This window comes from Cherax quadricarinatus, chromosome 50 (genome assembly GCF_038502225.1).
Source record: "Cherax quadricarinatus isolate ZL_2023a chromosome 50, ASM3850222v1, whole genome shotgun sequence".
Classification (NCBI taxonomy): Eukaryota; Metazoa; Arthropoda; class Malacostraca; order Decapoda; family Parastacidae; genus Cherax; species Cherax quadricarinatus.
Genome location: NC_091341.1, coordinates 27,257,949 through 27,285,947, shown reverse-complemented (window position 1 = coordinate 27,285,947; position 27,999 = coordinate 27,257,949). Strand labels below are relative to the sequence as shown.

Genomic DNA, 27,999 nt, shown 5'->3' with positions numbered 1-27,999 from the left:
AATTGTATGACTTTTACTCACTCTGCCTGAGGTATCCCAGCAAGTGAGCACGTCTCCTGTATTATCCCAGTGCTTAACAGAATAGGAATGGCATAAGAGGGTAAAAATAAAAATGGGAACTATGGTTATAGTTTACTTAATAACATAAAGAGTGAGAATACAACATATCCTGACAGAAAATTACACAACTGACCTATGAGACTTATTACCAGAGGAAGGGTAGATGTTATGAGTAACACAGACTTGTACTCTTCACCGACCAACTGACCTGAGATTTGCAATGCGTGGTCCACTACACACACAGCTGTCCAGGGTTCCCATTCACCGGACCTGTCACCAACCTCCCTCTCTAGCTGTTTCCTTGAGCTTATAAGGTCCTTAAAGCACCCTCCTTCCCCACAAGGCATAGACCACATGTTACAACCTGACACAAGTTCAAGAATAAAAGACCTGACTTTAGCCGAGAGGCATGTCTGACAGCTATTTGCCAAGGCAAGGTGTGTGACAATTTACTGGAGTTAGGTCTCCCTTAGTGACCTCACAAGCACTACATCACAAAATGGCACTGATTGTACAATGCTGTTTATAACACTGAATTATGAGAAAGGCATAAAAATACTGTTATTCATTACCTATATGAATTCAGAGATATACGTACAGTGTCATGTTGATGCCCAGTAAAGCTTAATATATGGAAGATCCTCATCCTACACATTATCATGCACACAACTGTGTGGCTAAATAAATACATCATTGATTATCCAGCAATTGGTCATCTGAAATTCAAAACTGTGCAGCAGTCCTTTTAATAGAGACCTGAAAAATAATCCAGAAAAACAATATATATATTTTTTTTACATATCAGTTGTCTCCCACCATGATGGGGCAATGAAATAAAAGAGGAAAGACATTCACCATCATTCATTCAATAGCTGTCTTGTCAGAAGCAATGCAACATCACAGTTAATGTGATCCTTTGAACTGTAACATCCTCACTCATCCTTCAGAGTGCAGGTACTGTACTTCCCACCTCCAGAACTGTAACATCCTCACCCATCCTTCAGGGTACAGGAACTGTACTTCCCACCTCCAGAACTGTAACATCCTCATCCATCCTTCAGAGTACAGGTACTATACTTCCCACCTCCAAAACTGTAACATTCTCAACCATCCTTCAGTGTGCAAGTACTGTACATCCCACCTCCAGAACTGTAACATCCTTACTGATCCTTCAGGGTACAGGAACTGTATTTCCCACCTCCAAAACTGTAACATCCTCACCCATTCTTCAGAGTGCAGGCACATACTTCCCACCTCCAGAACTGTAACATCCTCACCCATCCCTCAGAGTAAAGGAACTGTACTTCCTGCTTCCAGGACTAACATCCTCACCCATCCTTCAGAGTGCAGGTACTGTACTTCCCACCTCCAGAACTCAAAGTCCCACTAACCAGGTTCTCTGAATCCCCTGATTAATCCTATTTTGCTAACACTCTAACAACACCAGAACATCAAAAAAAAAAATGATGTAACTATCGTGTTTTTGACTCTTGTTCAACCCCAGCCAAGGATGCTGCATAATCGAAGATCTATTCTTCATTTGATCTTGTATACAGACCATCTAGTAGACAATAACCTTTGCCTGTCTGACGTGAGGACATGGGAGCTGTGGCTACAATACTCCAGAGATGAACATCCTAGCCAGGAAAATTGTTAGTTATGGAAAATGCTGAATCTGTAGAGATCATTGAGTGTAACCAACCCAGATGTTGTATAACCAAGCCAGGTGGTGTATAACCAAGCCAGGTGGTGTACAACCAAGCCAGGTGGTGTACAACCAAGCCAGGTGGTGTACAACCAAGCCAAGTGGTGTATAACCAAGCCAGGTGGTGTATAACCAAGACAGGTGGTGTACAACCAAGCCAGGTGGTGTATAGCCCAGCCAGGTATTTTATAGCCCAGCCAGGTGTTGTATAGCTCAGCCAGGTGTTGCACAACCAAGCCAGATATTGCATAAGCAAACCAGGTATTGCATAACCAAGTCAGGTGTTGCATAACCAAGCCAGGTGTTGTATAACCCCTACAGCATTTACAAATACAGTGGACCCCCAATTAACAATATTTTTTCATTCCAGAAGTATGTTCAGGTGCCAGTACTGACCAAATTTGTTCCCATAAGGAATATTGTGAAGTAGATTAGTCCATTTCAGACCCCAAAACATACACGTACAAATGCACTTATATAAATACACTTACATAATTGGTCACATTAGGAGGTGATCGTTAAGCGGGGGTCCACTGTATACTTAAACCACAAACAATAAATACATCATTCTCCTTTTTAACTTTGAATATGTGTAGTGGGAGTTCGTAGGAGATATGATGATTGGAGTAAAACACACTTGTTGGACGGTAACACTTATATTAGCAGAGTATGAAGGGGGAGAGCCCAAACTGCTGCGTCTTGCCTGGTGTAGACCTATGCGGGAACTGAGGCCGATGCAGCGCGGCCCACGCACTCATGCGAAATCACGTGACATCATACAAACTAGTCACTAGGCCTAGCAAAGGGGTCGTGTATGTAAAACATATGGATGGTACTAACTATGATAATCAGATAAGCTATACAAGACATGTAGGGGATCAGCAACTATGCTGACAGCTTGGTCATGTTACGTATGTGGTCTCAACATACAATACTATGCTATAGGCTGAACAGGCAGGTGGCTCTGGGCTGATTCTATACAATAACAAAGACATATGTAACTTAGAACTAGTGGATGGTATCGTAATGGATGTTAAGGTAATGAGTTTTAACGTAATGCATTATGAATCATAAGAACAAATCATGGTATAATAAAGGATGGAATTGATCGATCGATCTGTATTCATGCACTCTACAGATACTGAGGAAGAATAAATATATATTTACAAAGGTGAAAGTAATTAACAGCAAAGGCAAATCTGGCACTCACAGATCAGTACTGCTAATCTCAGAATTAGGAGGGAACGTGAACACAAAAAAAAATTTCTGAAAACTGATCAGCTAATAACAAAACACACAGTTGACAACTTCATTCATCTTGGACATCTAATTATACAGGCTATGTACATTTAAACTCAACTCTGCAAGGGTAAGATTTACTTATGCAGAATGGTTATCGTCTTTGGGAGGATCGAATTCCTTTGCAATGGCTAACACATGCCTTGACTTAGGGAGATCTGAACAAGTATCTACAAAAGATACTTGTGGGTTTCTCATTACTTGTCGAGTACGCAAAGAATAACGACATTCGGGTTGATTATCTGGCTGAGTATTAGAGGTAGAGGGTACAGAGTCAAGAGGATTGTCAGCGATTGACACATTAGTCTGGGTAGAATTATCATCCTCGACATCGCATACTAATTTCATATGATCTAAATGCAATTCCTTATACTGACCAGCACTAATTTCTCTAACCTTATACTTATTGCCATTGATATGTTCAACTACTCGATAAGGGCCAACAAACTTTTGATCGAGCTTAGGCACTGAGGATGTTTTATTGAAATTAGTCAGCATAACCCTCGAACCCACTTTAACTTTGGTCGGCTTAGCATGGCTATTAGTTACTCTAGTAAATTCTGCTGTTGATTTATGAAGTGTCTCACGGATTCTTCTAAAAACACTTTGAGCTATGCTGGTACGAGTTGCTATGAAATCATCAGGGTTATAATTGGGTTTCAGAGTGGAATATAACAACTCAAGGCAAATGCTTGTCTACACCGTACAATGCATAATGTGGAGTGTCACCTATGGAAGCATTGTAAGCAGAATTTATGGCACATTGAACATCTGGTATGACTTCATCCCAAGTTTCACTAGTGGCTCTCAAAACATCAAGTACTTTCTTATTGGTTTGTTCTGCTAACCCATTGCTGGCAGGATGATGGGAAACAATGGTTGACTTAGAGATCTTGTACAAGGTACACAAATTTTCAAGAATCTCGTTGCAGAATTCACCTCCATTATCTGTTACTAGGGACTTAGGGGTGGTATGCCTGCAGATTATGCGTTCTTTAAACGCTTTAGCTACTGTCTCGGCAGTCTTATCTGCAATAGGAACTAACTCACAATATCTGGTGAAATGGTCTACCATAACACACAGATATTTGTTACCTTGGAGGGAACATTTAAAATTGGTTAACAAATCAAGCACAACTCTTTCCCACGGTTCACTAGTACAGTGGACCCCCGCATAACGATGGCATCACATAGCGATTATTTCGCATACCGCTTACTTTAATCGCAAAAATTTTGCCTCACATACCGCTTAAAAACCCGCTTACCGATTTTCATCCGAGACGCGGCCTGAGCCACGCTCACATGTTCCGCCGGTGGCATTGTTTACCAGCCAGCCTCCTCGGTAACATCCAAGCATACAATCGGAATATTTCGTATTATTACAGTGTTTTCGGTGCTTTTTCTGGAAAATAAGTGACCATGGGCCCCAAGAAAGCTTCTAGTGCCAACCCTACAGCAATAAGGGTGAGAATTACAATAGAGATGAAGAAAAAGATCATTGATAAGTATGAAAGTGGAGTGCATGTCTCCGAGCTGGCCAGGTTGTATAATAAACCCCAATCAACCATCGCTACTATTGGTGGTACAGCTGCTGCTGCTGCTGCACTGTCAGCTGCTGCTGCTGCTGCACTGTCAGCTGCTGCTGCTGCTGTAGCACCGTTGTTGGTGTGGCTTATTGAGAATACCAAGAAACAATTAACCCCAGAGGATTTGCCACCCAGGATAACCCAAAAAAGTCAGTGTCATCGAAGACTGTCTAACTTATTTCCATTGGGGTCCTTAATCTTGTCTCCCAGGATGCAACCCACACCAGTCGACTAACACCCAGGTGAACAGGGAAAAATGCCTGGAACTAGTGCTCATATTGGTGAATTTAAAGCCAGCAAAGGTTAGTTTGAGAGATTTAAGAATCGTAGTGGCATACACAGTGTGATAAGGCCTGTTCTGGAAGAAAATGCCAAACAGGACCTACTGTACTAAGGAGGAAAAGGCACTCCCAGGACACAGTGTCTCATCAGTCATTGCTGCATCTTCAATAAAGGTAAGTGTCATTTATTCTTCATTTAGTAGAGTAGTACATGCACAATATATATTGTGCATGTACTACTCTACTATTGTGCATGTATCCTTCTCTTTGTGTGTAGGAAAATGTATATTTCATGTGGTAAATTTTTTTTTTCATACTTTTGGGTGTCTTGCACAGATTAATTTGATTTCCATTATTTCTTATGGGGAAAATTCATTCGCATACCGATCATTTCGCATAACAATGAGCCCTCTTGCACGGATTAAAGTCGCTATGCGGGGGTCCACTGTACCAATCTTGTGCACCTGGCTCACTATCCTTACCCTGTTCAAGTACAGGATGACTTGCCACCTGATCAGTGGGTCGGTGCTATTTCAACAGGGGAGACCTCATCCACTTCACTGGATCAGTCCATCCCACCAGTTGAGGAGAAAGACTTAGCTCCCACTGACTTCCCAGACGAGGTCAAGCTAGGAGGTCATCATAATGCTTGCTTAAAGATCTGATATTGTAGTTAAAGATAGTTATGTTGTTGTTGGCTCTGAGAAGTGCCTTTGATTGTTCTGCTGTGTAGTAATTACAGTAACTGTTTGAATCATTTAAGTCATTAAATAAGAGGTTGGTATCAGGATCAATGCTTGTAATCATAAGATTTGTAGTGAATCTATAGTTAGAATTAAGTAAAAAATAAAGTAAATATTCTGAAGCTAAAAAAAAAAAAATAGCACCTGAATTATTTAACAAATGTAAAAAATAATGAGCTAAGGTAGTTTTTAAAGCTAAAATAAAGGAGACAATATAAAAGGGACTAAAATAATTTGTGGTGAACAAATAAAGTGATGATCAAATAATGGAGCTTGAGAATATAATAGTAGGTAGTACTTTAAAGGTAATTCTTTAAAGTTAGAATTATAATATAAGATCATAATATAAAAGGGACTAATATAAGTTATGGTGAACAATAAAGTGGTAATCAAATAAATGAGCTTTGGAGTATAATGGCAAAATAGTGAACTTATTAACTTTAGCACCTGAGAATAGCACCTTGATTAGTTTAACAATTGTGAATATATGATCTAAGGTAGTTATATAAAGCTAAAATAAAGGACAAAAAATATATAAGGGACTACAATTAAGTAATGGTAAACAAGTTAAATGGACAGATAGTCACTATGAAATAATATTGGTTTCGGAGTAAGATCTGATTTGTAATATTAAATAAGTTGATCAGTTTATTGCACAATAAAAAGTAAAAAAAATGAGGTAGTTGGTACTAGCTAGCAAAAGATAGTTTTGGTACTTGCAAAAAAGTAATTGGAATATACACTAATTGCACACACAATAAAAAGTGACTAGAAAAAACAAGTAGTGGTAAACAAAATTAAATGGACAGGTAAGAACAATGAATAATGGTAATGTCTTGGTTATAATATGATAGTAAGATGGTAGACAGGTACAAAGGATAATATAAAGGTTGGAGTTGAATATACAAACTTGAAAATTTGGCAACAAAATGTTATGGGAAGTATAAAATAATGTTTAATGTACAAAAGTAAAATTGACTGGTAGTAAATATGGTGTTTAATAAAAATTTTTAGTAAGTAATAATGATTACAAAAAAAGTGAAAAAGTAATGTTTATTTCATTCAATATTGCACTGGTAGTTATACTAGAGGTTATATGGCAATACAAGGTAATTAAGAGTACTCTAAGATAGTAAATGTGGTATAAAACAGGTAAAGGTAATTAGACAAGTAATGGTTATTAAATGTCAAAAATGTTAAGAGTAATTTGAAATTATAGTAAAAATGATAATTATTAATTTTAGTAGGTAATATCAGTTGATAGTATTTAAAAAAACTATGAGGTAGTAATATGGACAGAGAAAGTATCAATTCAGCTAATGTTTAAGCAAACAATAGTAAATAAGAAAATTACATAAGGTGACTTATGCTTACTAGTAAAATCACAAAATGAGGTAGTTGATTATTTAAATACTGAGAGATTGCACAATGAAATTTGAACAATAATGGAGCAAAACGTACACTACACTACGTAGGCTTTTAAGTTGGACATTGTTTAGTTATTCTCTGTAAGATTAGTATCCCTGAGAAATCGTGACAGATCATTCTCATTCATGATTGTTGACCTACATTTGTTTCCCTAACAAGAATTTTCCCATCCCGTGTGAAGCATTGGTGTATTGTGTCGTTATTCTCCCGTTTAAGTTTTCTGACTCTATACAGGAGGTTCTGACGTTTTTTGGTAAGACACTCGTTTATGTATACCTCTTTCTTTACTTTAATAGATGCAATAATTAAGTCTTTTTTCCTGTCATGTGAGTGGAATCTAAGCATAACACTTTTTCTACCATGAGATCCTAGTAACCTGGCTTCTTTTATTTCAGACTCTGGTACAATAACACTTGTTTGGTCCTTTATGATCTGCAGAGTAATTTCTTTACTGTTTGTTTGGTTCATATCACTGGGAAAAAGTGGACTGTTAACTATTACTGCGTCCGATAGTTTATCTTGTTCAGTTTTATCTTCTTGGAGAGCAAAGTAGTCGCTGAACTGGTTATCTAAGTTGTTCTTCCATTCTTTTACTGCTTCTTCAACCTTTGTATTAAGAGATATTATTTCTTGGGTATGGCTATCTATGACTGTCTGGATGGTCTTGCCACAGTTTGTCATTCCTGGTGTTGATAACTTTTGTTCAAGACTGAGGATTTTGTTCTCGAGTTGTGTCATCCTGGCGTCTAGTTTTGTTAGCGTCTCTCGAAGATTCATATTTTCAATAACTAAGTTGGAGATGCATGACTTTAGGGTATCTGGATCATTGGTCATACCTGAGAGACTACTTGGTAGGTTGAATCCGGGGAAGAGAGGGGAGGATGGGCTGGTGGCAGCCATGTTTGTTGTTATTGTTGTGGTGTCGCCTTGAGTGGTGGTGAGTGGGGTGGTTGCTGGGCCGGCGTCCTCCTGACTACACTTGTTGAATAGTTGATTTTTCGGCGTTTTCTTTCTGGCCTTGGTGCTGTTTCCTCTTAGATTGCGCCTCATAATACTACAGGAATTGTTGTAGTTATACAAAGTTTAGGGTTACGTTGTGGTCACGACGGCTTGCCTCACAAGAATAAATCTTGTTGGTCGCTGCTCACAGAAAGAAAATAACTAAGTCACCCAGGAGAAATAAACATGGCATGGTTTGTAACCAGTTAGTGATGGAGGTTTGAGCCTTAACCCAGTAATCCAACTGGTGTGGGTCGCATCCTGGGGACAAAATTACTGTATTTCACAGCTTATGATTTGTTTTATTTCAATGGTTCAGCATCAGATATAACTGGGAGAGCTACAGCCCACCCCACACCTCAAAATAACAAAAAAAGGCACAATACCGTGACTGGAATGATACACAAATAACCCGCTCCAGTCACTGACCATCAGTTTATAGGATGCAGGGTGGTTTCTGGAGACATTTTATAGAAAAAAAAAATGTGTCTAATAAGCCGCAAAATACAGTAACCCAAGTTGCAGGAAATGCTCTGCATAACAAGGGATTTTCTGTATACATAGTAGTATGTCACTGATGTCAGCTATGGTCTGTATACCTTGTACAATTAGTCCTTGACTTACAAACACATTGAGAATCTTGTGTATCATATCATTACAGGAGGCCCTCCATATTCACAAGGGTTGGGAATCAAGAACCTCACGAATCTTGAAAATTCGCAAATGCTTGGTGCATAAATATCATGTAGGGAAATATAATAATACTGTAGTGTTTGCTAATGTTTTGATGCGCAAATGTAATGCAGCAAAATACAATAATAACATTTACTTAGCCTAACAATATTGCTTCCTTAACCTACTGAACCACGAACAATCATAAAACACATGAAAACTTCATAAAATACAGTGGACCCTCGACTTTTGTGAAATTCGACCTTCGGCGAGTTTTTTTTTTTAAATTTGGCCTCGAGTTTCGTGAAAAAACTCATGTTTCGGCGACCGTCCAGTACCCGTCCACCCGTCACCATGCACACAAAGCGAGTCTCCCATGCCATTCACGCTCAATGTGCCATTGTTTACCAACACGTGACCATCACCCCATGGGTTCATACAATACATTTGATAATAATCCATTGTTTTTTGTGCTTGCAACTGCTAAATAAGTCATCATGAACCCAAGGAAAGCTAGTGCAAGCCCTTTGGTAAATAAAGTGAGTGACGGGGATGTGGAAGAGTTGGTGGAGGACCACAGGCAAGAGCTAGTGGAGGACCACAGGGAAGAGTTAACCACTGACGAACTGCAAGAGCTTCAACTGGAACAGCATCAGACCACAGCCGAGGAACTTGATTCAGAGGAGGAGGAAGAGGGAGTGAATGAGGTGCCTTCTTCAGTGATTAAGAACATGTGTAGAATGTGGAATGAGTTGCAAAGTTTTGTTGAAAAGTATCACCCTGACCATGCTGAAACAAGCCATATCTGCAACATGTACAATGACAGTGTTGTGTCCCACTTCAGGGAAATCTTAAAGAAACGCCAGAAAAAGACCTCTCTGGACAGATATTTTGTGCGACAGGGGTCCAGTGACTCTCAAGTTGTTCCCAGTGGCATTAAAAGAAGAAGGGAAGTAACCCCAGATAAGGACTTGCTACCTTAAGTCCTAATGGAAGGAGATTCTCCTTCCAAACAATAGTGTACACCTTCCTCCTATCCCCTCCTCCCGTCTTCCATCCACCCAGAAGTCTTCAGTAAAAGTAAGTGTAATGTTATTATCATTTTTTATATGCATGTACATGTACTTGATTTGTCATTGATTTCACTATGTAAATCTTTATTTAATTAAAAAAAAAAATATTTTAATATTTTTGGGTGTCTGGAACGGATTAATTTTATTTCCATTATTTCTTATGGGGAAAATGGTTTTGAGTTTCGTGATTTTCGACTTTCGACAGGCTCTCTGGAACGGATTAATCACGAAACTCGGGGGTCCACTGTATTGTATATACATGTTATGATTGGGCGGATGGGCATTTGCGAATATTTGAAGCTCGTGAAAGTGGAGGGCTAGCTGTATTGTGTATAATATCATTATTATACACAATACAGAAAGTCCCCAATGTGTTCTAAGTTGAAGACTTCCTCTATAATGAATATTATAGACAATACACGCGATTCTCGAGATGTTTGTAAGTCAAGGAATTACTGTACATGTACTTGCAGAAATAAAGATTATTATTATTATTATTATTTATCATGCTAAACAATTCTTACAACCAAAACACTCGCCCATTCTTTATTTTCAAGCACCAACATGATCAAAAGTTTAGAATTACACCAACAGTAGAAACATCACTGTTAAAGGCACAGGAAGATGCTCCTTGACTTATAATGGGATTATGTTCTAACGAACCCATCGTAAGTTGAAAATATCATAGAATATAAATATGATATGCTAAATAAATAACAAATTAATAACTACTGTCATTGAATCAGTAAATAAACAAATAATTACTGTAACTAACTAAATACAGCCTCTCCTCACTTAGTGACGTACTCCTTTACCAATGCCTCGGACTTACAATGGGCTGTCTGACCAGTATTCATACCTAAATAATGTATATTAGAGTTGATTTCCTCTCTTCTGTTTATTACAATATACAGTATGCTGCTGTATATGTAAAAATATACCAGAAATGTTATAAATGGTGCAAAGATGACATTAAAAAATTATCAAAGCTAGTTGACACAAACCCACTACCATTATAATATGCTCCTCACTTAGCGACGAATTCATTTAATGATGTGATCTCATGAATGGAACTCCATCGTTAAGTGAGGAGAGGCTGTACCAGCATTAAAAAGTAAATGAATGAATATAAGTTACCTTCATGTTGGGTAATTATTTTAAGTTTCATCTCCAAAGTAATTGCTGCTACGCCATCGTAAAGTCGAACTCTCGTAAGTCGAACCGTTGTGAAGTCAAAATATTGTAAGTTGAACCCAAAATGCTCTGCATGACTATGGGCTTCCTGCTTGCACACCTAAATGTCACCCATCACTGTACAAGCACTGTAACATGTCAACCATCACTGTACAAGCCCTGTATCATGTCACCCATCATTGTACAAGCACTGTATCATGTCACCCATCACAGTACAAGCACTGTATCATGTCACCCATCATTGTACAAGCACTGTATCATGTCACCATCACTGTACAATCACTGTATCATGTCACCCATCATTGTAAAAGCACTATCATGTCAACCATAACTGTACAAGCACTGTATCATATCAATCATCATTGTACAAGCACTGTATCATGTCAACCATCACTGTAAACACAATGTATCATGTCACCCATCACTGTACACACACTGTATCATGTCCACCATCACTATACAAACATTGTATCATGTCACCCATCACTGTACAAACAATGTATCATGTCACCCATCACTGTACATTGTATCATGTCACCCATCATTGTACAAGCACTGTATCATGTCACCCATCACTGTACAAACATTGTATTATGTCACCCATCACTGTACAAACATTGTATCATGTCAACCATCACTGTACATTGTATCATGTCACCCATCACTGTACAAACATTGTATCATGTAACCCATCACTGTACAAATATTGTATCATGTCACCCATCACTGTACATTGTATCATGTCACTCATCACTGTACATTGTATCATGTAACCCATCACTGTACAAATATTGTATCATGTCACCCATCACTGTACATTGTATCATGTCAACCATCTCTGTACAAACATTGTATTAAGCTGAAATAAACATTTAACTTTGTCTGTGCCTGGTTAGTGGTGTAGGTTTGAACCTTCATCCAGTAATCATGGTACAGTCTGTGACCAGTTAGGTCACAGCTCTGGCATTATGCCCAGCGAAATTTCATAGCCGGTGTCACGAATTGACTGTCTTGCCATCTCTGTGTTGCGGTAATTATGGGCAGGTCCAATGTGCTGTAGGAATCAACTGATTCAATATTTACTGATTATACTAATTATTTGTATTATTATAGAAGTTACTGATACAGGTCCTCCATCACAAATCCGGCATCATTGGGACCTGTAGTGTGCCGGATTACTGAGTTTGCCGAATTACAGAGTGGTTAAGTTAGAATACACTTAATAAAATTAACCAACTTGACTTACACTGTTCATTGAACATCGGCAAAAATCGAACATTTTCCGCTACTTTGAGCTCAATTTCAAGGTACTTTTCGTCATGAAAGCAATCAAAATCATGTCTATTTCTGTAATATATCTTCCATTATATCAAATGAGTCCAAAAAATGAGAATACAACCATAAAAACCATACGAAAATATACTGCAAAGAGGCGGCTAATGGCTGAGAAGTGAACTCCCTTATTTATCGTCCGTCATTTTTGTTTTTGTTGTACGTTAAGAAGCATCTTTCCATCATACATTGCCCAAGTTTCAATGAGATAGCCCAACAAACAACTGAGAAAAAAAAATATTTACCAAAAATCATATATGGCAAGCCCAAGCTGGGTACTGGAAATAAGTCACTTTGTCTGACTTTTCTGGGTTATCCCAGGTTCTCTATACATATACTGCTATGTATGATAATCTATGTAACTGTATTTGTGTATACCTGAATAAACTTATTTACTTCTAGTCTGTCAACTGAGCACAAGAAACTGCCCATTCACTTATTTCAACTACCCAATAAAGTGGTCAGAAATTGGCAATTTGGCCGATTTCACACAAATTTCAACAGATGCCAATTTCAAAATAGGATCCAGAATAAACAATGCAGACATTCCTGGCACTAAAATAACATTTTCTCTGTTCATTAGTCATGGCTACAGGCCCCTCTTATATTACTCTTGCTTACCATTTGTATCGTTCCAGTTACGGTATTGTGCCTTTTTTTGTTATTTACCATTTGGAATTTTTATTCACAAAATAATAGAAGATTTACTGTTATGCAGACTACTGCATTATTGTAATAATTGTATAAATAATGTAAACCCATTCTTGACTGCGTATTGGAATTTGGACTGGCAGGCGGACAGGTATTGGACGGTGACGTCATTTGTTTACTCTTGAGCTTCGCTAAAGAATAGAACATTTTTGCTACTGTGAGCGCAATTTCAAGGTACTTTTCGTCATGAAAGCAATCAAAATCATATCTATTTCTGTAATATATATTTCATTCTATCAAATGAGACTGAAAAAATGAGAATATAACCATAACAACCATACAAAAATATACCGCTAAGCGGCTGCTAATGGCTGAGAAGTGAACTCCGCTATTTATGGTCTGATTTCTTTCATTTTTGGTGTACGTGAAGAAGTATCTTCCCATCATACATTGCCCAAGTTTGAATAAGATAACCCAACAAACAACTGAGGAAATAATATAATAATAATAATAATAATAATAATAATAATAATAATAATCCTAGGTAGTAGGTTGGTAGACAGCAACCGCCCAGGGAGGTACTACTGTCCTGCCAAGTGAATGTAAAACGAAAGCCTGTAATTGTTTTACATGATGGTAGGATTGCTGGTGTCCATTTTTTGTCTCATAAACATGCAAGGTTTCAGGTACGTCTTGCTACTTCTACTTACACTTAGGTCACGCTACACATACATGTACAAGCATGTATATATACACACACCCCTCTGGGTTTTCTTCTATTTTCTTACTAGTTCTTGTTCTTGTTTATTTCCTCTTATCTCCATGGGGAAGTGGGACAGAATTCTTCCTCCGTAAGCTATGCGTGTTGTAAGAGGCGACTAAAATGCCAGGAGCAAGGGGCTAGTAACCCCTTCTCCTGTATAAATTACTAAATTTAAAAAGAGAAACTTTTGTTTTTCTTTTTGGGCCACCCTGCCTTGGTGGGATATGGCCGGTTTGTTGAGAAAAAAAAAAAAAAAAAATAATAATAATAATAATAATAATAATTATAATTCATATAGTTGGACTTGAGTCCTGGAAATGGGAAGTACAATGCCTGCACTTTAAAGGAGGGGTTTGGGATATTGGCAGTTTGGAGGGATATGTTGTGTATCTTTATACGTATATGCTTCTAAACTGTTGTATTCTGAGCACCTCTGGAAAAACAGTGATTATGTGTGAGTGTGGTGAAAGTGTTGAATGATGATGAAAGCATTTTCTTTTTGGGGATTTTCTTTCTTTTTTGGGTCACCCTGCCTCGGTGGGAGACGGTCGACTTGTTGAAAAAAAAAAAAAATAATAATAATAAAAATATCTTTATTTACTACACATACATGTACAAGGTAAACAGGCCTAGCTGACATCAGTAAGTAAGTTTATTCAGGTATACACAAATACAGTTACATAGAATTATCATACAAAGCAGCATATGTGTAGAGAACCTAGGATAACCCAAAAAAGTCAGACAGAGTGACTTATTTCCATTGGGGTCCTTTTACCTTATTATTATAATATAAAGGTTATAATATTTTCTTATTAATCTATAATGATGATAACATCTTATTATCATACTAAAAAGACTATCTACTACACGAGGGTCATTAAGACTATCTACAATACGAGGGTCACTATCTACAATACGAGGGTCACTATCTACAATACGAGTGACATACTACTGTATAGAAAGGCACTTGTTATGCTATTTCAAGAAAATTAGGTCAGTGTCCCAGGATAACACCCACACTAGTCCACTAACACCCAGGTACCCATTTACTGATGGGTAAACATAGACAACAGGTGTAAAGAAACACGCCTAATGTTTCTACCCTGGCTGGGAATCGAATATTTACCAAAAATCATATATGGCTAATCCAAGCCAGGTACTAAAAATAAGCCATGTTGACCTTTTTGGGGTTATCCTAGGTTCTCTACACATATGCTGCTATGTGTGATAATCTATAGAGAGAAAATAACTTTTTTGTTTCATGTTTATGGTGGAGTACGAGTGTATACCATAGGCCTGTGCTATACTCCGTTTTCTCTAATACAAGCCACCAAGACTAGGAGAATGGTATTTGTTTTACCATATCCTCTTCATAACACTGTCAAACTGCTCGGTGTTATGCCAAATATTATTCATTCTGGAGTATTTAACATGTTTTATGTTATTTATATTGTTTCTTATGTCATATTAGATCAATTGTGATAGGCAAATATGCTGTAGTGTTGATATTAGCGTAATAATAAAGCATATTCTCCTGCTTCATGAGACTGAGCTCATGGCAACCGACAGTGGCTTCAAAGCCACCTTATCTTTAATGGATAATGTACTGTGTAGATGCTTTACATAATGAGAAGCATTTCTTTTATTCATTGGAACCATGGCTAGGGCTAAAAGTAAGCAGGTTAAAACAATAAATGGAGAAAAAGAAATTGGAATGACTTATGCAGCAAGTAGCGCCACCAAACAGTACCAGCAGGTTGGTGTGGCGACCCTGGAAATTTGAAATTATGCTAGCCAAAATTAGTGCTGAATAACTGAAGGAACCAAATAACTGATTGCCGGATTTGTGATAGCGGACCTGTAACAAGACTGACACAACTTATTGTCAGTACGCTACTGCCAGTACAGTATTGCCCATCGTAGAGGGGTTTTTGTAATGGCATACTATGAAGGGTGTGTGATGCCCAAGTGCTAGGAATATACCATAAAGGGTGTGTGATACCCAAGTAGTAACATACCATGGTGTGTGATGCCCAAGTGCTAGGAACATACCATGAAGGGTGTGTGATACCCAAGTAGTAGCATACCATGAAGGGTGTGTGACGCCCAAGTATTAGGAGACAAAGACCAAGTCCATTAAGAATGTTGATCATGCCAGCAACTCCAGTATACTTGCCGAACGCCACCACACACTGGCCTTGCCTGTCACACATACGCTTATGGTCCAGCAACCGGATGTTCTGAAAACACAAAATACTGTGAATTTCTCAGCTCACACACTGAGGTTCGGGGGTTGATTCGCAGTACGGGTGGAAACAGTAGGACGTGTTTCCTTAAGACACCTACTGTCACTGTTCACCTAGCAGTAAGTAACCAGTGTGGGTGGCATCCTGGGGGACAAGATTGAAGGACCACAATGGAAACATGTAAGACAGACAGTCCTCGATGACCCAGTGACTTTCTTGGGTTATCCTGGGTGGCTAACTCTCCCTACCCTGGGTTATCCTGGGTGGCTAACCATCCCTACCCTGGGTTATCCTGGGTGGCTAACCATCCCTACCCTGGGTAATCCTGGGTGCCTAACATTCCCTACCCTGGGTTATCCTGGGTGGCTAACCCTCCCTACCCTGGGTAATCCTGGGTGCCTAACATTCCCTACCCTGGGTTATCCTGGGTGGCTATTCTCCCTACCCTGGGTAATCCTGGGTGCCTAACATTCCCTACCCTGGGTTATCCTGACTGGCTAACACTCCCTACCATGGGTTATTCTGGGTAGCTAACACTCCTTACCCTGGGGTATCCTGGGTAGCTAACTCTCCTTACCCTGGATTATCCTGGCTGGTTAACACTCCTTACCCTGGGTTATCCTGGGTGGCTAACCCTCCCCACCCCAGGTTATCCTGGGTGGCTAATCCTCCCCACCCTAGGTTGTCCTGGGTGATTAACCCTCCCCACGCCAGGTTATCCTGGGTGGATAACCCTCCCCAGGTAAAAAATGCTAACAAATATTATCTGATCTTACCTTCTCTAAAATAGCATCAAGGAGCAGCATGTTGGCTTCCTGAGCTTTAATAGTGTGAGAGAAGAAACAGTACGTTCTGTTTGGTATAAGTTGATCAGTGGGCACCTGCCTCACCCCTATGATTACCGGTGCTTCTGATAGGTCCTCTTGTATCTTGGCTCCCACATTCTGATAGGCCTGTAATGATAAGACTACAGTAGTCTCCCTATATCCCTGAGGGATATCTTCCAAGACCTACCCTGGATGCCCAAAACCACAGATAGTACCCAACCATATGCACATATAGTGGTACCTCGAGTTTTGAACAACTCCCAACTCGACCAATTATGTAAATGTATTATTGTCCATGCCTTTGTAAGTGTATTTTTTGGGTCTGAAACTGACTAATCTAATTTACATTATTCCTTATGGGAACAAATTCATTCGGAAATGGCACTTGAACAGCCTTCTGGAATGAAGAAAGTTCGAAACTCAGGGTACGACTAAGTTGTTTCTCACTCACATACCTATGATGAAGATTAATTGATAAATTACACACAATAAGTAAAAAATTATCACTTTTTTACTAATGTGAAGCACTTGATGGCTTGTCTTAGGCTCTGAACAACTGCCACCATCACTACTGTCGTGTCTTGCCAACATTATTAAGCTAAATTAAGGTTATGTTCAGGCCACGGTAAACCATGGATAACCGAATCTGTAGAAACTGAATCTCTGCATACACGGGTTCTACTGTAAATAAATGTAAGAATATAAGAATGGAAGAGCACTGCAGCAGGCCTACTGGCCAAGCTAAGGACCCCAATGGAAATAAGTCACTTTGACATTTTTAGGTTATCCTAGGTTCTCTACGCATATCCTACTAAGTATACCTGGAGTGTACCTGGAGATAGTTTCAGGGGTCAATGTCCTCGTGGCCTGTTCTGTGACCAGGCCTCATGGTGGACCAGGGCCTGATCAACTAGGCTGTTATTACTAGCTGCACGCAGTCCAATGTACCACCCAGAGCCCGGCTGGTTAGGTACTGACTTTAGGTGCCTATCCAGTGCCTGCTTGAAGACAGCCAGGGGTCTTGAAGACAGCCAGGGGTCTATTGGTAATGCCCCTTATGTATGCTGGGAGGCAGTTGAACAGTCTTGTATGATAATCTATGTAACTGTATTTGTGTATACCTGAATAATTACTTACTTACAATGTGTAACTACAATTTTGGTTTGCGAAGTACAAAGAAAGTCACAATCATACTGGGGCATATCGGGCAGACTAATCCTAGTACATAATAACTACTTAAATCTATTCAAATTCAAAGTTCATTCTCTATAAGGATTACAATGCTGAGTTTACACTATTTGGTTATTGTGTGGTTTACATGTAGTAAAATACTAATTACAGAGGGGGCCACTAAAACACCTAGTATGGCTAGGCATTTCGGGAAGACTTAGATTAATTCTTAACTTTAAAATATTACAAATTATGAGGTAAGTTGGTATTATGGCTAAGTGACTAAATACTAGTTTGTGAGTTTAGCAATGTGAATGCTTTAGTTTTGGCACAATACATGGTTTCAGTATTGGAGTATCACAGGCCAACTTATGACTAGGTAAGATTCATTATTTTAAGATTGAGATTGATATTTCTGTTTATGGTCAAATGGGAGAGTGAGTGTAAGTGTGAACCACCAGGTGGTATTCGTGTAATTAGTTGACGGGGTGTATCAGGGAGATAAGATGTTTTCTAATGGTAGTTTTGAAGGTGATGAATGCGTCTGCAGTTCTAGAGTTTTCAGGTAGGGTGTTCCAGATTTTAGGGCCTTTGACATACATTGAATTTTTGTAAAGGTTTAGTCGGACACGGAGAATGTCATAGAGATGTTTGTGTCTGGTGTTATGCCTGTGGGTTCTGTCACAACTATCAAGAAAGCATTTTAGGTCAAGGTTAATATTGTAATTTAAGGTCCTGTAGATGTAGATTGCACAGTATTAAGTGTGGGTGTACTGAACAGGGAGTAAGTTTAGATCTATGAAGTGTGGGAGGGGGGGGGGGTGTTGCCAGGGATGGGATTTAGTGATTATTCTTACTGCAGCTTTTTGTTGGGTTATTATTGGCTTTAGGTGTGTTGCTGCAGTTGATCCCCAAGCACAAATAGTATAGGTGAGGTATGGATAAATAAGCGAGTGGTATAGTGTGAGAAGGGCATTTTGCGGCACGCAGTATCGTATCTTGGATACTTTTTTGGTTATGTGTTGGATATGGGTGCTGAAATTTAGGTTGTTGTCGAGGTATAGGCCTAGGAATTTGCCCTCATTATGTCTGGCAATTAGAGTGTTGTCAATCTTAATGTTAATTTGCGCAACTCCTGCTCTGCTACCAAACATTATATAGTAGGTTTTGTCGATATTTTGATCAGCTCCTCATTAACAATGGTGTTGAGGGTGTCAAGATTAGGGTGAGAGATGACATAAGTCGTGTCATCAGCAAAGAGAATGGGGTTCAGGTGTTGGGATACGTTTGGAAAATCATTGATGTATACGAGGAAGAGCAGGGGGCCAAGGACACTACTACCCTGCAGAACTCCAGTATCAAGTGGCCGTGTTGTTGATGCTGTGTCTTTAATGGTGACATACTGATACCTATTAGTAAGGTATGATTTGAAATATGCAAGCGCATGGCCTCTTATATACCATAATGGTCAAGCTTGTGGAGTAGGATGCCGTGGTCTACTGTGTCAAAAGCTTTTCTTAGGTCAATAAAAATTCCTAGTGGATATTCCTTATCTTCCAATGCTGTGTAAAGCAGATCTAGCATTTTTATAATTGCATCATTGGTGCTTTTATTTTTTCTGAATCCAAATTGGCAGGGGTTGAGTACATTTCGTGCCGTTATAAATGAATATAGTCTCCTGTGCATGAGTTTCTCAAAGATTTTGGATAGCAATGGTAAGTTTGATATTGACCTATAGTTGTTTAAATCTGTAGGGTCACCACCTTTATGTATTGGTGTATTACTATTATAATCAAAAAGAAGCGCTAAGCCACAAGGGTTATACAGTGCTGCAGGGTAGGGAAGGAAGTGAGGGTATTGGATGGCAGAAGGGAGGAGGGATGATCAGTAGGTTACAGAAAACAGCAGGGCAGGGGATAGTACGGGGGTAGAGGGTAGCAAGAGATTGAAGTAGAAAGGGCTGAAGGTATCAGAATTTGTGAAGTCAGTTGTTGTCAAAAAGTCAATGAGAAAGTCCGGATGAAAGGTGGGTCCATCAGCGAGAAGGGAAGGTAAAGAGAGAGCAGCGGAGCGAAGACGACGACGGAGGTAAATTCTGAGTGCTCATTGATAAAGTGGGCAGTCCAACAGAATGTGGCTGACTGATAATGGAGCTTGGCAATTCTCACAGAGAGGAGCAGGGCGCCTCTCCATGAGTTATCCATGAGTAAGACGAGTATGGCCAATGCGAAGACGGGAGAGAGTAGTCTCCCAACCTCGACACTGGTTTAATAGATTGAAGTTTGTTGCCGAGCATAGTAGACCAACGTTGTTGCCAACGGGTGTGAAGGTGGGAAGATATTGCAGCAAAATAGTCCGTAAATGGAATACCTCTATATGAAACTGGTAGGTCATGGACTGCTGACCGCGCAGCAGTGTCTGCCTGTTCATTGCCCTGTACATCAACATGATCAGGGACCCAACAAAAAACAATATCTTTATGCTTGGTAAAGATGCGGCGTAGCCAAAGTTGGATATGGAGGACTAAGGGGTGAGGTGTATCAAATTTCTGTATAGCCTGTAAAGCACTAAGGGAGTCTGAGACAACCACAAATGATGACACAGGCATAGATGCAATACGGATAAGTGCTGCAAGGATGGCATACAATTCAGCAGTAAAAATGCTAGCCGAAGATAGTAAATGCCCTCGTATGACGCTGTCCGGAAACAATGCTGCGAATCCTACGCCGCCAGAAGACTTAGAGCCATCTGTGTACACAGCAATGGCATGAGAATGAGAGTGAAAGTGGTCAAGAAAAAGAGAGCGGGAAGCAACTGTAGACAGTTGGGCTTTCGAGCAAGGGAGAGAGAAAGAACAGACTCGAACAGCTGGAACTTCCCAGGGGGGTAGGGAAAAGTGAGATGCTACATGAACATAGAAAGGTGGTAATTGAAGAGAAGACAAGGGCGAATGAAGGCGAAGAGAGAAGGGACGGAGTAAACAGGGGCGGCGAACAAATAAAGAATGTCTACTAATATCAGTGACCATTCTATAAATGGAAGGATTGTGGAGATCATGAGAGCGTACATAGTAGTGAAGGCAATGGGCATCACGGCGATCGGATAAGGATGGAACGTTCGCTTCTGCATAGAGGCTCTCGACAGGGGAAGAGCGAAAACCACCAAGGCATAAACGTAATCCTTGGTGATGAATGGGGTTAAGGCTAGAGAGAGTACCAGGAGATGCCGCTGAATAGATCTGGTCACCATAATCAAGTTTCGATAAAATGAGGGTGGAATGTAGGCGAAGGAGGGTTCGAAGATCAGCTCCCCATGAAAGATGAGCAAGGGTTTTAAGAAGGTTCAGCCGGCTGTGACAAGTTGCCTTCAGAGAGGTAATGTGAGGTTTCCAGGATAACCTACGGTCAAAGAGGAGGCCCAGAAACTTGACTGTATCACGTTCAGGGATACGGGAGCCATAGAGGTACAAAGGATGATCGGAGATGACAGAGCGTCTAGTGAAAGTAATTTGGTGGGTTTTAGTGCTGGAAAATTTAAACCCATGTGTGGTGGCCCAACTGGAAAAACGGTTGACTGCATGCTGGAGAGAAACTGTAATGAGGTGACAGTCAGTGCCTGCACCGGCAATAGCGAAGTCATCAACATAGAGTGATGACCAAATATTTGATGGAAGACTAGAGGCCAAATCATTAATAGCAAGGAGAAAAAGTGTTGTGCTCAGAACACATCCCTGGGGGACACCTTCAGCTTGGATAAAGTCCGGGGAGAGCACATTATTAACCCGAACACAGAAATGCCTGTCAGTTAAAAAGTTCTTAAGGAAGGATGGTAGATTGCCTCGAAGGCCTAAGGAGTGGGCTTGGGCTAAAATATTATACCTCCAAGTTGTGTCATATGCCTTCTCAAGGTCAAAAAATATGGCAATAACTGAGTGGTTATTCGCAAAGGCATTACGAACATACGTATCCAAGGGATCTATGGTAGAACGTCCCTTACGAAAGCCATACTGACGAGTGGAGAGACTGTTGTGTGTCTCTAAATACCACACTAAACGTCTATTTACTAGGCGTTCCATCACTTTGCAAACTGCACTGGTAAGAGCAATGGGACGATAGTGGGAGGCTTCATGTCCCGTAGTGCCTGGTTTGCGGAAAGGGAGAACAATGGCGGATTTCCACAGCTGTGGAAGAACTCCTGGTGACCAAATAAGATTGTAAAGGCGTAATAGGACTGCAAGGGCTGACTGATGTAAATGTTGTACCACACGAATATGAATGTCGTCGGGCCCAGCTGCCGATGATCGGCAAGCTGAGAGTGTTGCCTCCAGTTCTTGAAGTGTAAAAGGCACATTATACTGTTCTTCTCTGAGAGAAGAAAAGTCCAAGGGTGCTAACTCTCTGGCAGACTTTGAGGAAAGAAATGAGGGGCATAGATGGAGTCCCTGAGAAATACGGACCAGATGATTGCCAGTTTCATTGGCAACATCTAGTGGGTTTGCTATATCAACACCGGCAACCCGCAGAACAGGAGCCGGGTCAGGAGAATATTTACCATTCAGTTTTCGTACTTTTTTCCAGACTGCACTCATAGAGGAAGCAGAGGTGATGGTGGAGACATAATCTCGCCAGCAAGTGCGTTTAGCGTCATGGATGACACGGCGAGCGATCGCACGCTTCTGCTTAAAGTCAAGAAGTCTCTCTGTGGTTCTATTGTACCGGTACCTGCCAGCGTGTTTCAAACGTACTGCACGAGCACAAGCAGGAGACCACCAAGGCACGCATTTCTGAGAATGCCTGCTCAAAGTTTGGGGTATACAATTAGAAGCTGCGGTTAAAACGGAGGACGAGAAGAGGTGTAAAAGCTCATCGATGGAGGACGAAGAAGGAACCTCTCTAAAACAGTTAGGTTTGAGTAAAGGTTCCAATTTGCCTGATCAAATTGCCAGCGTGGGATGCAAAGAGGTGGTGAATATGAAGGGGAAGTAAGAATGATTGGGAAATGATCGCTGTCATGTAAGTCCGGGAGAACAGACCAAGTGAAGTCTAATGCGGTGGAGGAAGAGCAGACTGAGAGAGTGTGTGAGTCCGAGGATCAAAATGGGTGTGAGTACCTGTATTTAAAACATGGAGAGGGTGGGTGGCAAGAAAAGCCTCTAACTGAATGCCACAGGAATCACAGTGAGACCCCCCCCCAGAGGAAATGGTGGGCATTAAAATCGCCAAGTAACAGAATCGGTGGCGGTAATGACGAAACAAGAAAGGCAATATCCGGAATAGATAATGCCCGAGAAGGAGAGAGATATAAAGAACAGAGCATATACCACCTAGGCAAGTGGATACGGGCTGCTGTGTAATGCAGCGAAGTACAAACAAATAGCTGATGGTACGGAATATCAGTGCATAGAAGAAGGGCACTTTCATTAAAGGTCCCATCAGGAAAAGGATCTGAAGAATACAATAAATTATAGCCTGAGATGGGAGAGATAACAGCAGAGTGTAATTTTGGTTCCTGTAAGCAAACACCAACAGGGGAAGACTGGGAGAGTAACATCTGAAGCTCACCCCGATTACCCCTGAGGCCGTGTATATTCCACTGTAAATAGGCCATGATTGGCAATGATAAAGATACCTGAAATCCGCAGGTAAGGGTTCCTATGGACTAGAGGGGTTAGAAAAGTCCACATGCGGAGGCAGTGGAAAACGTTCAAGCAGCGAAGGAATGGTGCGCTGTGAAGAAAGGAGTTGCGCAGATGGAGCAGAGGAGAGAGAAGGAACGGAGGGTGGATCAGTGTCCATTGATGGTTTGGTCTCTGCAATATATTCAGAGATTGCTTCAAGTGTTTCAGAATTCAGAGACCTCGTATGGGAGACAATATTGGAAATGGTAGGGGGAGGATGAGTAAAGATTGGAACTGTAATGGACTGTACCAAGGTAGGGGAGGCGAAAGGGTGGAGGGAACTGGAGAAGCGTGGAAGGGGACAGAAGAGGCAGAAACCTGGGAGGTGGCAGAAGAGGAAGAAACTTGGGAGGGAACAGGGGAGGAAGGTACAGTATGAGGAGGAGGGTGAACCTCTACACTTGTAACAGAGCCAGTGAGAGGGGAAGAACCAGGTACAGAGACACGGAAGGTAAAATGAGGAGGTGGAAGATGGGTAGGAGGTGTTAACGGACCTTTTTTTGACTTTTGAGAAGTAGAGGGATGATTAGGAGGAGGTGTCATACGAGATCTCGTCACTACTGAGGCTTGTGAGGGAGAACACGAAGAAGTGAGATCAGACTAAGGCGTTGAAGTAGGAACGTCTGAGCCTAGGACAGCAAAAAATTAGATACAGGAGAGACTATGGGAAAGGTAACCACAGAGGTGGTTGCAGAAGATGGGATCCCAAAAGTGGGGGGACGTTTTGAAACACGGGAATAAGAAACACGAGGCAGTCTCCCTTGGAGGCAGAGATGAGAAACTGCCATGGCATAAGGGAGACCTTCTGCCTCTTTGAGGTAACGGATTTCCCGCTCGTTTAAGTAGACTTGACAACGGCGAGAGTACGAAGGGTGAGCCTCATGACAATTAAGGCAAGAGGGAGGTCGATTGCAAGACATATTAGAATGGTCATCGGCACCACAGACCGGGCATTCGGCGATAGATCAGCAATATTTCGCTGGATGGCCAAATCGCCAGCAATTTCTACACTGTTGCGGTGTAGGGATCACCTTTCGAACTTGTAACCGATGTCCTGCTACATAAACTGAGGATGGGAGTTCACGGCTGTCAAAAGTTAAACGAGCCACATTGCTAGGGTATCGTCTCCGCCCGCGGGCAGGAAGAACATAAGTGTCTACCTTGAGGATTGGGAGATCTTGAAGTTCCAGCTGTTCAAGAATGTCAGTGCCACACGTCTGGAAATTTTGTTGAACTATGGTATGGGGCAGAATGACGGTACCACTACAAGAATTGAGGGAATGATGTTTTTCAATAGTGACAGGAACAGTATCGATATGGGAAAGACGAGAAAGCTCATGAGCCTGGGTAGCATTCTGTACGGTTATGATGCGCGTACCGCTCTTAAGAGCATGAAAAGAAATATCTTTACCAACATGGCATAGGAGTGCCTTGCCAATACTGTGGTCAGAAAGATAGGCAGTAGAGGAAGGTGGTCGTAAAGTGAAGAATTTAGTCCATTGTGCAGTCTGAAACTGAGCGTGGAAAGGTAGTGAAGGACGTGTCGATCTTTTCTGAGAAGAACGAGAAGGTGGAGAAGTATCATCAGCAGGTAATTGTCGTTGGCGTTTAGGCGTGGGACCAGAGTTGGTCTGACGTGGAACGGGCCGGCGATTCGAAAATTGCCGCACCGTAGAGGGAGAGGCCGGAAGCATAGTCAGAGGAGAGCGAAGGTCAGATAAATCGAAGGAGTCAGTCGAGGCCTCAGTACCTGAAGCGGGTGAGGAAACAGCACTGGCAAGAGGAGTGTCCGAAGAGTGGTCCAAAGATGAGGCGGGGTCAGAACGGGGTGCGGTATCAAGAAGGGGCCTGGGGGTAGCAGGTTCATGGACTAGGGCTGCCATGGTTAGGTTACTTCTTTCTTTTTTGTTTTTAAGAAAAAAAAAGAAGAAAAGAAAATAAAAATAAAAAAAGGTGGGGACCGGGGAGGGATAGTTCCTAGGTGGAATGAAAGGGCCAGAAATCTCCCTCCGCGTCCAAGAGGACCTCAGCACCGTAAGTAGCGCAGATGCAGCATGGAACCCGTGCCATACCCTACCCATCATGCCAGTAAACCGGCAATCCAGGATAACAACCTCACATCTGCCGAGCTACCTCGGTGGACAAAAGAGAGGGCGGCCAGAAATCCGCCAAAAAGCATACCTCCTTTGGCCACCACCCCCGGAATCCGAAAGGTGGCTTCCAGAGATACACCCATTGCCCGAGAGACACCCAAAGCCACCCTCCGGGATACCAGAGAGGGATCGAGACAGGGAATCCAGATTCCATGGCAAACTACACCACCGCCAAGAACCTCAACGGAATGGGATGGACCCCGGTACCCTTTCCCCTACCTAGGAACTAGCATGCCTGTGGGGAAAAAAAAAACAAAAAACCCAAAGGCCAAAAAGGAAGGGCAAAAGGGAGGGGTGAGGAGGAGGAGGAGGAAATGAAAAAGGGGAAGATGAGGAGGATGGGATAGGGAACGGTGGATTGAGGGGTAATTAGGTTCGGTCTGAGGAAGGAGACCGACAGGTCTAATTCCTCAGACCAAGAGCCTCTTCACCACACCAAGTGTATTGGTGTAACCCTTGCTGTCTTGAGTAGTTTCGGGAAGGTGCTAGTTTCTAGAGACTTGTTAAAAAGTAATGAAATAGCATGCGAAAGGACATGGGCAGCTTGCTTGTACAATAATGGTGGGACATGAGACAGATTCCCCGAGTTATTCTTAAGTGACTTTATAATCTCGGTGACAATTTTCAGCCTATTTTTAAGGTCACCTAAAATGCTAGCTTCAAACATTGTATGCTAATTTGTGTAACTGTATTTATGTGTACTTGTAAGTAAATAAACTTACAGTAGTGTGGAGATTAACTAGGACAACTTGGGCACAGTGCCCCGTGTCCTGGTGGCAACAGGTGGTTTCACACAGTGAGGGTCCAGGTTTGATTCCCAGCCAAGGTTGAAACATTAAACGTGTTTCTTTACACCGGTTGTCTATGTTCACCCATCAGTTAAATGGGTACCTGTGCTTTAGTGGATTGGTGTGGGTGGCATCCTGGGTGTTAGTGGACTGGTGTGGGTGGCATCCTGGGTGTTAGTGGACTGGTGTGGGTGGCATCCTGGGTGTTAGTGGACTGGTGTGGGTGGCATCCTGGGTGTTAGCCGATGACTGGTGTGGGTGGCATCCTGGGTGTTAGTCGATGACTGGTGTGGGTGGCATCCTGGGTGTTAGTGGACTGGTGTGGGTGGCATCCTGGGTGTTAGCCGATGACTGGTGTGGGTGGCATCCTGGGGGACAGTCCCTTGATAACTTTCTTGTGTTATCCTGGTGGATAATTTATATATACTATATGACAATTATATTTACTACATGTACCTGTACTAAATAATTATATTTACATGTACCTGTACTAAATAATTATATTTACATATATCTGTACTAAATAATTATATTTACATGTACCTGTACTAAATAATTATATTTACATGTACCTGTACTAAATAATTATATTTACATGTACCTGTACTAAATAATTATATTTACATGTACTAAATAATTATATTTACATGTACCTGTACTAAATAATTATATTTACATGTACTAAATAATTATATTTACATGTAACTGTACTAAATTATATTTACATGTACCTGTACTAAATAATTATATTTACATGTACTTGTACTAAATAATTATACAACAAATCAACCTTGATATATGGAGTAAAATTTAGGGCATAAATGATCACAGCGGCAACATCAAGGTAACAACCTTGATATTGTACAACCTTGATATAAACCAGTTATAATAAACTAGACACCATTAATAAACCAGTTATAATAATAAACCAGACACCATTAATAAACCAGTTATAATAAACCAGACACCATTAATAAACCAGTCATAACAATAAACCAGTTATAACAAACCAGACACCATTAATAAACCAGTTATAATAAACCAGACACCATTAATAAACCAGTTATAATAAACCAGACACCATTAATAAACCCGCCACTCACAAGTATTCCTACACTATTAACAAGTCTTATGTACGTTATTCACTGTACGTTATGCTGTGCTTTGTACGTAAATAACTCTTCCTGCCACAAAGTTTCCCGAACACTGAGGTTTTTTCCATGAGTGCGCACGCGCACGCGCGCACCTCTTCAGGGGTGCCAACTTCTTCAATTATTTTAGTGATTTATGGCCAGACGGTAAACCTGTAGGGACCGTGCACCTCCAGGGGGGGGGGTGATGGGCGTTAATGA

The 27,999-nt window shown here is 41.0% G+C and overlaps 1 protein-coding gene across 9 annotated transcripts; it reads right to left on the bottom strand.

The window, feature by feature from the left end:
• Positions 1-120: 120 nt before the first annotated feature.
• LOC128695486 (alpha-aminoadipic semialdehyde synthase, mitochondrial-like) lies at positions 121-27,999 on the bottom strand. 9 transcript variants are annotated; one of them, XM_070095612.1, is made up of 5 exons: positions 27,751-27,946; positions 16,809-16,985; positions 15,874-16,026; positions 10,984-12,094; positions 121-816 (listed from the first exon to the last, which is right to left on the bottom strand). In XM_070095612.1, the coding sequence occupies exons 2-4, from the start codon at positions 16,836-16,838 to the stop codon at positions 11,993-11,995; spliced, it is 285 nt and encodes a 94-aa protein (XP_069951713.1). In that variant the 5' UTR covers positions 16,839-16,985; positions 27,751-27,946; the 3' UTR covers positions 121-816; positions 10,984-11,992. The 9 variants fall into 9 exon arrangements, 7 of the variants coding, with proteins under 7 accessions (XP_069951713.1, XP_069951712.1, XP_069951711.1 ...); XM_070095610.1 differs by lacking the exon at positions 121-816 and adding an exon at positions 6,713-8,242 and having other exon boundaries at positions 27,799-27,999; XM_070095608.1 differs by lacking the exon at positions 121-816 and adding an exon at positions 6,713-8,242 and having other exon boundaries at positions 27,751-27,997.

Coding starts and splice junctions, on each gene's coding strand:
- LOC128695486 (XM_070095610.1), bottom strand. CDS start 8,152: ATGAGGCGCAATCTAAGAGGAAACAGCACCAAGGCCAGAAAGAAAACG.